General features: G+C 53.1%; 1 protein-coding gene across 1 annotated transcript in view; it reads right to left on the bottom strand.

Annotated features, from left to right (window-relative positions):
* Window positions 1-279: 279 nt before the first annotated feature.
* Window positions 280-10824, bottom strand: part of TRPV6 (transient receptor potential cation channel, subfamily V, member 6) — a 25504-nt gene continuing 14959 nt past the window's right edge. The window contains exons 4-17 of the mRNA XM_006861270.1: window positions 6399-6496; window positions 6091-6213; window positions 5670-5807; window positions 5442-5540; window positions 5185-5363; window positions 4685-4831; window positions 4243-4455; window positions 3957-4043; window positions 3783-3859; window positions 3464-3629; window positions 2988-3054; window positions 2364-2632; window positions 781-887; window positions 280-565 (exon numbers count right to left, since the gene is read on the bottom strand). Coding sequence (XP_006861332.1) covers window positions 280-565; window positions 781-887; window positions 2364-2632; window positions 2988-3054; window positions 3464-3629; window positions 3783-3859; window positions 3957-4043; window positions 4243-4455; window positions 4685-4831; window positions 5185-5363; window positions 5442-5540; window positions 5670-5807; window positions 6091-6213; window positions 6399-6496 — 2056 coding nt within the window. The remainder of the gene's footprint in view (window positions 566-780; window positions 888-2363; window positions 2633-2987; window positions 3055-3463; window positions 3630-3782; window positions 3860-3956; window positions 4044-4242; window positions 4456-4684; window positions 4832-5184; window positions 5364-5441; window positions 5541-5669; window positions 5808-6090; window positions 6214-6398; window positions 6497-10824) is intronic.

Consider the following 10824-nt stretch of genomic DNA (forward strand, 5'->3'; position numbering starts at 1 on the left):
TGCATGGGTGTGGCCTGGCAGGTAGCCCCTCCCATTTACTAGAAGGGGCGGGGCCTGGGCTTAAAGTGCTTTGCTGACAGTGCAGGGGTCCCTCTGGAGGGGGAAGGGGTTGTCTGCAGACTGGCTCCTTCCTCTGGTCAGCTGCATTGAGTTCATCGGGTCCTTTGTGAGACCCCTCCCGGCCCAAGCAAGGGCACTGGAGGCACAAGAGGACGCACCCAGCCGGCCTCCTGTTATCCTGTGGTGGTTGCTCATCAGCTCAAAGGAGGTGGCAACCATTTAGATCTGGTACTCCCAACTGTCTCCGTCCTCCTCCAAGCCTCTGTTAACCAAGCCCCTCAGCTCCCTCCGGAAGGCCCCCTGCCGCAGCCGTTCCCAGTTGGTGCTGCTCCGTGAAGTACTCCGAGACACCGAGGGTGTGGGGAGGGGCAGGTGCTGGCCAGAGGGGCGGTCCAGCTGCAGCTTCTGCACCGAGGTGTCGTCCACGTCGTCGGAGCCCAGGGTTTGGAAGGCCTGTGCGTAGCGCTGCACACGCTGCCGATTGAGGTCCTGCCTGTCTTCTACCCTGCAGAGCGCCAGGACTTAAGAGCCGGACCCCCCTCATGGCTGGCCTTCTGCCCCCACCTTGTCAGCACAGAAAGTACTCTAAGGGGACTCCACACCACTGACCTGTCCCTTAGCAGCAGCTCAGCCCTCAGTGTGGGGTGTGCACAGACCCTTATGGGGCCCCTGGGAACCAGAAACCAGGTTCAGAGAGGCCCCGCCCTACATATCACTCACCTCAGGTACCAGCGGTCTCCCAGTCCGTACTCGCGCCCACAGATGCCAGAGCGAGGCCACAGGCAGCGAGGCAGCTTCCGTTCCAGCATCACCGTGGTGTCCACTACCTGGGAGGAAAAGTCAGACAGAGGCAGGTCCAGAGCAGAAACAAGAAGGAAGGGGAGAAGCGGCACTAGAGTTCCTGGCTCCCAGGGTGGTGGGGCCATCAACTGACCCCTAATCTGCTGACCCTCTTCTCTGGAGACAGCTGATGTGACACAGGCTGACACCGTGGGGACACCAGGCAGCGGCTGTAGAAATTGGTAAAGCTTGTTCTCACGGAAAACGGATGCAAGTGAGCCCATTTTAACAAAAAGGTCCTCAGGGATACGGGATATTTTGACCCAGCGCACAGATCCGCCACTTACAATGATCCAGCGCTGGTTATTAACCTACAGGGATCAAGCAGTCTTCTCAGAACGGACTCTGCTTTTATTTTACTCAGCTTTCTACCCAACACAGTAAAGTGGCTTCCGATTTTCAGCATTTCCATTTTGAGTTTGGTGGAATTATTTTTGCTGTGATAAACCACTTTCTAAGAATATTTTATGATGAGGTGTTATTCACTGAGTAGTCATTTGCCCCCATTAGGATGATGTGACTAAAGCAGTTGCTACTACAATTGCAAACGTATATGGCATCATTTTTAGCAAGTCTGATTTTTCTGGGTCAAATTGTACAGACTTAAATATCGTCAGGAGGCTTGGTACTCGCGTTTTCATTCTGTAATGAAATCTGCTGAATGACGCGTTAGCCAGCGTTAGCCTCTTTTTCTTCATTATTCTTGAAAAATGAGGTTTTCATTTTTTCTTAGCTAGATCCTGGTGTGGCGCTGTGGTCTAATGCGTCAGACTGCAAAGTCGTTTGATCGGTGGTTCAAGCCCACCAGCTGCTCCTTAGAAACCCTATACAGGGTCACTGTGGGTCGGAATCAACTCGACGGCACTCAACAACAATTGTTGAGGAATCCTGGTGGCATTGGGGGTTAAGCACTGACCTAAATAAAAGGTTGAGTCTACCAGTGACTCTATGGGAGAAAGATGAGGCAGTTTGCTTCCAAAAATATTTACAACCTCGGAAATCCTAGGTAGCCGTTTAACTGTGCCCTGAAGGGTGGCTACAAGTTCGTTGGCAGTGAGTTTTGTTTTAACTGTTGAGAAAACAACGTGGAATTTTTTAGCTACTTTAGTACTGGGGTCCCTGAGTGGTACAAATGGCTGACACGCTCAGCTGCTAATTGGGATTAGGGTCACCTTGGAACAATTGCCTATCTGCCACAGAAAAATCAACCATTAAAAACTCTAGGGAGCCCAGCTCTACTTGGGATTTCTATGAGTCCGAGTCTATTTGGCAGTACCTGGAACATGTATTCCAGTATTTCTAAGTAATGTTGATCATCCAAGTCTGCATATGTCGCTGTCTTTTGTGACTCGTGCAATCACCATGCAAATGTAGGGGGCAAAACACCTGCCTCTTTGAGCTAGCTCCACTCTTAGGCAGAAGGGGTGGCCTGCAGTAGACCTCCCAACCTCTAGGAGGCTCACCTGAACCCTCCACAGCTCATCCCGCTCATGGGCCACCCGCCAGTGAGTGTCGCCCATCATAGCAATGAGGAGGTTGAGCATGAGCAAAGCCGCGATGATGGCAAAGGCAGCGTAGGTAACATTGAACATGACAGGCAAGTCCACGTCGTAGTTGGCAGGGCCATCGATGACGGTGAGGAACAGCTCGAAGGTGCTGAGCAGAGCCATGGGGTAGTCATAGAAATGACCCAGCTCGTGAGGGTCCTCGGTCTGGAAGAGGATATAGAAGGCTGCCCCGCCCAGGAGCTGGAGGTTACCAGAGCAACTGCAAGCACGACCAACCTATAGCAGATCCTAGGCCCTTTTCAGTCCTGTTCCCATCACCGATGGCATCATCCTGTGCCGTGGGGTTCAGACATGGGATTCTTTTGTTCTCTGGCTTTCCCATGGCTCTTCCTGACCCCATCAGCCACCTCTTCCTCACACTCTCTCTCCCTCCCCATGGTATCCAATGTCTCCTCTTCAGACAACGCATCACCTCCTTTTGCACTTTATTTCCCTCCCATATGTTTCCCCGGAGACATTCTGTGTGCTGGAGAGTCCTAGTCTCCCCCTCCCACAGCCTCAGCTGAGCAGGTTATTTACCTGAGGCGAAGCCCAGGATGACCACCACCATCAGCCAGCAGAAACGCATCAGGTCTCCAAAGATCATCTAGAGGCAGGAGAAAGACTATTGCCACATGTCCCCAGCAGTTACCCCTTCCAACCTCTAACAGGCTAACCCCTACGTCTATTAGCTCCACCCTCTAGGACAGGAAGTGGCAAACTAGAGTCTGTCAGCCAGATTGACCTAAACATTCTCATGCCTTAGATCATAGAAGCATTCTTACATCTTGAAAGGGTTGTAGGAGGAGGAGGAAAGAAAGGAGAAAAGGGTGAAGAGAAAGAAAAGGTGGAGGAGGAGAGGAAGAAACAAGGGAAGACACCATACTTACCCACAACACCCAAAACAGTTGCTATGTGGCCCTTTACATATGTGTTTCTAAGCCCTGCTCTAGGACCTTCCTCTAGCAGGCCAGTTCTATAGCTGAGAATGGGGGACAACTGGGGAAGACACACACCTTCTGGATCATGATGGTGAATGGACCCAGCATCTGGAATCCTCGGGCAAAGTACATGACATTGCACCAGCCCAGTACCAGGGCGAAGGACATGGGCACCACCTCCCCGTTGGAATTGGTGAGCCTCATGACCATGGTGACCAGCACCATGCAGGCGTAGGTGACACTGGGGAGGGAGAGAAGCAGGCTGGGGATCAGCAGCCACAAGGTTACTGTACCCACAGACTCCAATTCACACATGTTCCTGGAGTGAAGGGAAGCCGGAACCCAGCCAGGTGAGAAAAGGAGTCGGGGGGAGGGGGGCAGGAAGGAGACTCACATGAGGATATGGAATGGCCCCCCAAGCATGGTCTGTCCAAAGAAGCGAGTGACCCCAACCCTGAAAATATCCGGGATCTGGGGAGAGGCCAGGAAGATGAAAAAAACACTTGTAGACTGGAACTCAGGTGGGGGCCCAGGCAGATGGCCTCATGTGGACCCCACCCACACCTACCTCCAGGACCAGGATAATCACAGCACCGAAGACAGTCACCAGCTCCCCAATCAGGCGGATGTTATCCTTGGTGGTTACGTAGGCCTCCTGAGGTGTGGGGGGATGGTCTGAGCACTCAGGGTGCACCCCCAAAGTGTCTGCCCAGGCCAACTTGGTTGACTGGCAGGTACAGTTGTCCCCAGGCTTGCCCTCAGAGTGTATGTGTGCATGTGGCTGCTTAGAGTTGCTGACATTCATGAGACCATGGGAGGGGAGTGATGTGGCCCCCATAGGAGAAAGCAGTCACCTGGAGCAGTTTCTGCTGCAGGAGGGTGTTGTCTCGGGGGCCCGTGCGGTTGCTGGTCCTGGGCTTGAGGGGGCGGTAGACGCAGCACATGGTGAAGCAGACGATGTAGAGCAGGTAGACGGCGCCCAGCACACAGAAGTACGGCCGCCCGTACCGCTTCCACTTGAGACTCACCAGCTCCTTCACGGGTGTCTGGTCCAGGATCTGGCGTGCCTACGGGGTCGGAGGAGCAGGCAGCTCATACCCCTAGACCTTACCAATACCTGCACTCCCTGCTTGCTCTGAGAGGTGCTTGGCCATTTCAGCTGCCCTGCCCGGTGCCCCTGCCCAAGGCCTGCAGCTCCTGTGTGCTCTGAGACGGACCAGACCATGCTAGCTGCACTGCCCAGCAATTCCCACTGAGCATCCCTGTTAATTCATGCCCAGTGTCCACCATCCACACCTCACGCTTCTTGGTGGTGACAATGAGCTCCAAGAGGGACAGTTCTTCTCCCCATGAGTCGATCTCAGTGAGGTCGTAGAGGGTGGAGGTCAGAGGCCCATAAGTCCACTGGATGTGCTTCCGCCGCTGCATCAGGTGCTGGAACATCTGGGGAGGAAGGGGGAGTCAGGAAGGACTGGCCACCTCCCCGGGGTATGGTCAGCAGGGTTGGGTGGTGGACCTCTAGGGCCAAGGACTTCTGGAGCAGACTGTTCTTCCTCCAGGACCACAGCTGTGGTGGACACAAGGAACCCAGAGCCCACTCCCATCCCATACTCAGAGCTCAGAAGCTGGTATTCTGTGGGCTGCAAAGGGCAGACAGGAAACTGGGAGAGACAGGAGCAGTCAGGCAACAGGGCAGGGACCAGCATGGGGAGGATGAGAAGGGGGCAGTCAGGGAGTGTAAGCACAGGGACCCCCAAGACACAGAGCACGAGGAAGCCCCGGGTGGGCATCCTCACCACAGTGTTGCCCTCCACACCGGCCAGCTTGAAGGGGGTGAGGCCCTGGTGGTTGGGCATGAGGTCCAGTGACTGCAGGGAGTCACCCCCACGTCCATCATAGGACAGCAGCAGGTTGTACATCTGGCAGGCGAAGGTCTTGTTGGGCTGGAGGGTGAGGATGTGCAGCACGGTGTTTCCTGGGGGGACATGGTGTCACTGGCCACTGTGCCCAGACCTGGGGTGGCCCCCACACCCAAGGGCCCTGCCCCTCTTACCCAGGGCATCCTGGGCGCGGATATCAGCTCCGTGCTCAATGAGCAGTCGCACAATCTCCTCACTGCCCACGCAGGCGGCAAAGGACAGCGGGTGCTCCCCTGGGGGGCAGAGGTCGTGGGTGGAGAGTGGGGCTGTCCCCAGTGTCCACCCCCCACATCTCAGCTGGGGGCCCACGTGGAGAGTGGGAGAATTGGGGCGATGTACCCACCCAGCCCCTAGACTCTCACCAAAGTAGATGAGGTTGCGGGGGCTGCGGCGGAAGGCAGCCCCTGTGGCTCTCGCTGAGACGCTGGCCCCATGCGCGAGCAAAGCTCGTACCAAGTTCACATTCTGGTTCACAACAGCGATGTGCAGCGCAGTCTGACCTGGCCAGAGAGAGTGTCAGGGACACTGTCCTGTCTCCCTGGGACACTGTCTGGTCTCCCTGGGGTCCTGGTCCTTCCCCCAAGGTGGTTGGGAGGGATGGGGAGAGCCCAGGGGTCTGTCATTCTCACCCACCCCCTCTCTACCTTGGCACGTGCTCAACTGACAGGAAAAGGGAGTCCGAGAGAAAGATCAATTAGGGGGCTTGAGTCCCACTTGGGTGTCCCAAATGGCCATGCCTCTAGACTGCAGCTGGTCCCTTCCCATCCCCGGGTCCTGCCTCACCCTCATACAGCTCGGATACCATGGGCTCCCGGACCAACTCGGGGGCAGCCTCCATCAGCAGCAGGGAGGCTTCCAGGTTGTCATAGAGGGCAGCCACGTGCAGTGCTGTTTCCCCCAGGGCTCCTGCAGGGGACACAATAGAGAGGCTGTGGTCTCTGGGCCAGGGTGGGTGGGGGGAGATTATCAGCCTCCCTATGTAGTCCCAGGCTCCTGTGCAATCTTGGGGCCACTCATGTGGACTCTGGGGACCCCCTCTTGATCTCAGGTCCCCCAGGTACTGGCCATGGCCACTCTGGCTCATCCCTTACCCCTCTGATGTAGTTCACAGGCCTCATACTTGATGAGCTTGGCCAACACCTGGACATCATTTTCCTTGGCAGCCAGAAGGAGCGGGGACTCCCAGATCCTACAGGGGTGGGATAAGACCATATGACTGTGTGGGGGTGGGGGGGGGGCTGTGCATCCAGGGGTGTGACCCCAGCCACCACTGCAGACACGAGCCCTGGGGGTGATGAGACCTCCCAATGCCAGAGGTGGAGCCATTGGAGAGGGGTGTGCCAGTACTCCTGCCCACTTAATTCACCCACACCACTGTTCTCCTGCGTGGGTGGGAGGCCTCCATGCCCTGCCCTGACCCCCGGTGTTTGTGGCTGTATGGTAGCCATCTCAGACCCAGAGGGCAGGCGTAGGTAGAGAGTCCACTTCCTTCCTTGTCCCCAACTCTGGCCTCCCGCAGTCTCCAGATATCCTCCTGGTGAGGTCCCCTCTGTCCCCTCATCATCGGGCATGGCATGGCTGCCCCTTAGATTCATGCAGGAAGTCCATGGATGTTGGTGACGCAGTTTCCCTGCTCATGTTCAGCCTGCAGGACAGCCCCAGCAGAGCCTCCTCTTCCTCAGCAATGTCTTCGGGCTATGCCTCATGTGATAGCTTGTAAGATTCATTGACTCTCAGAGAATCTGCATTTAACCAGGTCCTGGTGGATCCTTGTGGACACTGGAGACGCTCTGCTAGAGCCGCGTGTGGTCCCTGCATGCGGTTCCCAAGGCAAGGAGTCAGGGGCCAGCTCAGGCACAAGTGAAAGTCTGGAAGCTTCGTCCCCTCATGCCCAACACTGCCTGTAGGGCCCCAGGGCTCCTTGATTCTAACTGTGTACACAGTGAAGGCACTAGGTGACCAGAAGTGGACCAGAAGCCAGGACACCTTTCAGAGGTTCTCAGCCTGGACTTGTGGGTGTGGTGGCCAGTCTTGCCCACTGACCCCCTCCTGGCCCAGCCAATGAAGAATTCAGGGACCCTGTACATTTCAGGTCTCTAGGGTAGGTTCCAAGGCACCAGGTGACCATCAGTGGACCAGGAGCCAGGGCACCTTTCAGAGGTTATGACCCCGAGTTTCTGGGTGTGCATGGTCAGTCCTGCCCTCTGACCCTCTTCTGGCCCAGTGAGTGCAGAATTCAGGAATCCTGTACATTTCAGGTCCAAGGGGCCCTGATGACAATGATAAGCACTCTCAGCTGCTAGTCCACAGGTCAGTAGCTTTGAGCTCTCTCAGCATCTCCAAAGCCACCCATGACTATGAGAGTAAGATGTATCAGCTGCTTCTGTAATGATTTATAGCCTTGGAACTTCTAGGGAGCGGTTCTCTTCTGCCCAGTAGGGTGTCTGTGAATCAGAACCAACTTCAGGGCAGTGGGTTTGGGTTTTCATTTGTTTGTTAAGTCAGATTCGTGCCATTCCTACTTCTCCATCCGCATTCCTCTTGCTCAGGCAACACTGCCTTCTGAGAATTCCAGAGTCATCTCTTAAGTCTCAGATGTTGTTGTTGTCCGTTCCTTCTAGTCAGTTCTGATTCACAGTAAGCTCGTGTGACAGACTAAAGCTGGCCCATAGAATTTCCTAGGTTGTAATCTTTATGGGAACAGATGACCAGGTATTTCTCCCATGGAGGGTGGTAGGTGAACTACTGACCCTTTGGTTACCTGCTGACAACCATCTGGTAACAATTGTGCCCCCAGTGTTCTACTAAGTTCCAAGGAATTTTTGTTAGGTGCCACTGAGGTGATTCCAACTCACAGTAACCCCATGCACTACAGAACACAGTACTGTCTGGTCCTGGCCCATTCTCATCAGTCTCAATGGCTTGAGCTCACTGTGGCAGCCACTGCCACAAAAATGTGGCAGCCCATTTTTGGTGACTCTCTATCAACCATGATGTCCTTCTCCAGAGACTGACACCTCCTAAGAGCTTGTCCAGAGTACACAAGACCAGGTCTTACCAGCCATATTTCTAAGGAGCATTCGGGTTGGACTTTTTCCAGCAGATTTGCTCGTCCTAATGACAGTTTACGGTATGTACAATGTTCTTCACCAACGCCAGAGTTCAGCAGCATCAATTCTTTGGTCTTCCTTATTCATTGTCCAGCTTATGCACCTAGAGTGGGTGACTGACAATACTATGGCTTGGATCAAGTGCATCTGTGTCCTCAAGGTGATATCTTTGCTTTTCAATACTCTAAAGCAATCATTTGCAGCTGATTTTGCCAGAGCACTATGCCATTTGATTTCTTGACAGCTACTTTCTTGGATCAACTATCAACACTCACAGAAGCAGCAGTCAAGAAATCAAACGACATATTGCATTAGGCAAATCTGCTGCACAAGACCTTTTTAAAGTGTTGAAGAGCAAAGATGGCAGCTTGAGGACTAAGGGGCGCCTGACCCAAGCCATGGTATTTTCAATAACCTCATATGCATGTGAAAGATGGACAGTGACTAAGGAAGACCGTAGAAGAATTGATGCTTTTGAGTTATGGTGTTGGAGGAGAATATTAAAAGTGCCATGGGCTGCTAAAAGAACCAATAGATCCATTTTGGAAAAAGTGCAGCCAGAGTGCTCTTTAGAGACCAGGATGGCCAAACTTCATCTCTCATACTTGGGACATGTTGTCAGGAGGGACCAGTCGCTGGAGAAGGATATCATGTTTGGTAAGGTGGAGGGTCAGCGAAAAAGAGGAAGACCCCCAATGAAATGGACTGGCCAGGTGGCAGCATAGATGGACTCAAGTGTGGCAACAGTAGTGAGGTTGGCCCAGGATCAGGCGATGTTTCGTTCTGCTGTGCATAAGGTTGCTATGAGTCGGTACCGACTCGATGGCACCTAACAATAACAACTTTCATTTTACTAAGGCACATGGGGACCTCTAATTTAAATTTCCTCTCATCCAGAGCTGTTTTGTCTTTCGGCGGTGGGGGGGTGGGGGGATGAATAAGCTCACCTATCCACTGAAGTCCAGTCACATGACAGACAAAAGTCACACGGAGGGTTGGATCCTCCCAGAGGGAGGTGGGTGGGTTATTGCCGTAGTATCAGCTCCCATGGCCCCTCATTGTCAGCCTGGTTCCCTCTGCCTTAACTCATTGCTCTGCACTCAAGTCCTAACTCTGCTCTTACTCTTAACCCTCACTAACTCACATCCTCATTTTCTAGCCTGAGAGCCAAGCAGAAGAGTTCTCCTTCACCATGCAACCACCACCTTCCTAAATGGGAGATGCAACCACACTCTCCCAGCTTACAAAGCCTAGTGGTCCAGAGATGTCCAAGGACAGGAAAACCTTACCTTTCATGGTCAATGACTTTTCACCTGCTCCTCCTGCTCACTCGTACACATTGTCTCCCAACACTCCTCCACCCCAGGACCATGGTACCCCTTCCCCTGTGTCCCTTGCTTACTGTATAGTCTGTCCTCCTGGTGTTTGGGGCATGGTGGACACTCACTAGAAACACAGAAGTCATGGGTAATCCCAGCAGTGCTACATGGTGGCCTAGCTCTCCTGACTCCTCAGCGCCTCCACCAGCTACCCCTAAACCAACCTTGAGCAAACATACAATCTGTGCGAAACCAGTATGTTACTGAGCAAACAGAGCTGCAGAGCGAGTTTTCTACACACCCCCTTCCAGCAATCTGCCATCGGACGTGCTTCCCCCTTATAAGTATCTGAGAGCCTATACCGGGACTGCGAAAACAAAGAAAGCCATTTCCAACCTTCGCCCCAGTACACACACATTCACACACAAACACTCACACACATACACACAGACACATACTCATGCAAAGCCACACACATGCAGTTACATACAAGGGAGATTCAAAAAGTTCATGGAAAAGTTCAAGTATCTTCTAATGCCATATTTCCATGAACTTTTTAATGTTCCTTCCTACACATTCACACTCACACATGTATGCACAGATACACATTAATGTTCATGTTCATACACATACCTACAATAAAACACATTCCTACATAAACACTCTCACACGCATACTCACACAAAGTCAAGCACATGCACACACATTCAGGCAAGGAAGCTTCAAAAAGTTCATGGGAAAACTCTATCTTCTCGTTCCAATTTTTCACTGACTCTTTAATGTTCCCTCCTATGGTTACAAATCGGGCTGCTAATCTCAAAGTTAGAAGTTCAAAACTACCAGCAGTTCCACGGGAGAAAGATGAGGCTTTCTGCTCCCATAATGACTTACAGCCTCAGAAACCCTGTGCAGGGTCGCTATGAGTCGGAACCGATTCCAAGGCACATAACCACCACCACCAATACTCACAGACCTACACACATACACTCATATACACACATGCATACATAGACACACTCATATACATAGACACACACATGCACACGTGGACACACTCATATACATAGACACACACATGCACACATGGA

Source organism: Chrysochloris asiatica, unplaced genomic scaffold (assembly GCF_000296735.1).
Source record: "Chrysochloris asiatica unplaced genomic scaffold, ChrAsi1.0 scaffold00041, whole genome shotgun sequence".
NCBI lineage: Eukaryota > Metazoa > Chordata > Mammalia > Afrosoricida > Chrysochloridae > Chrysochloris > Chrysochloris asiatica.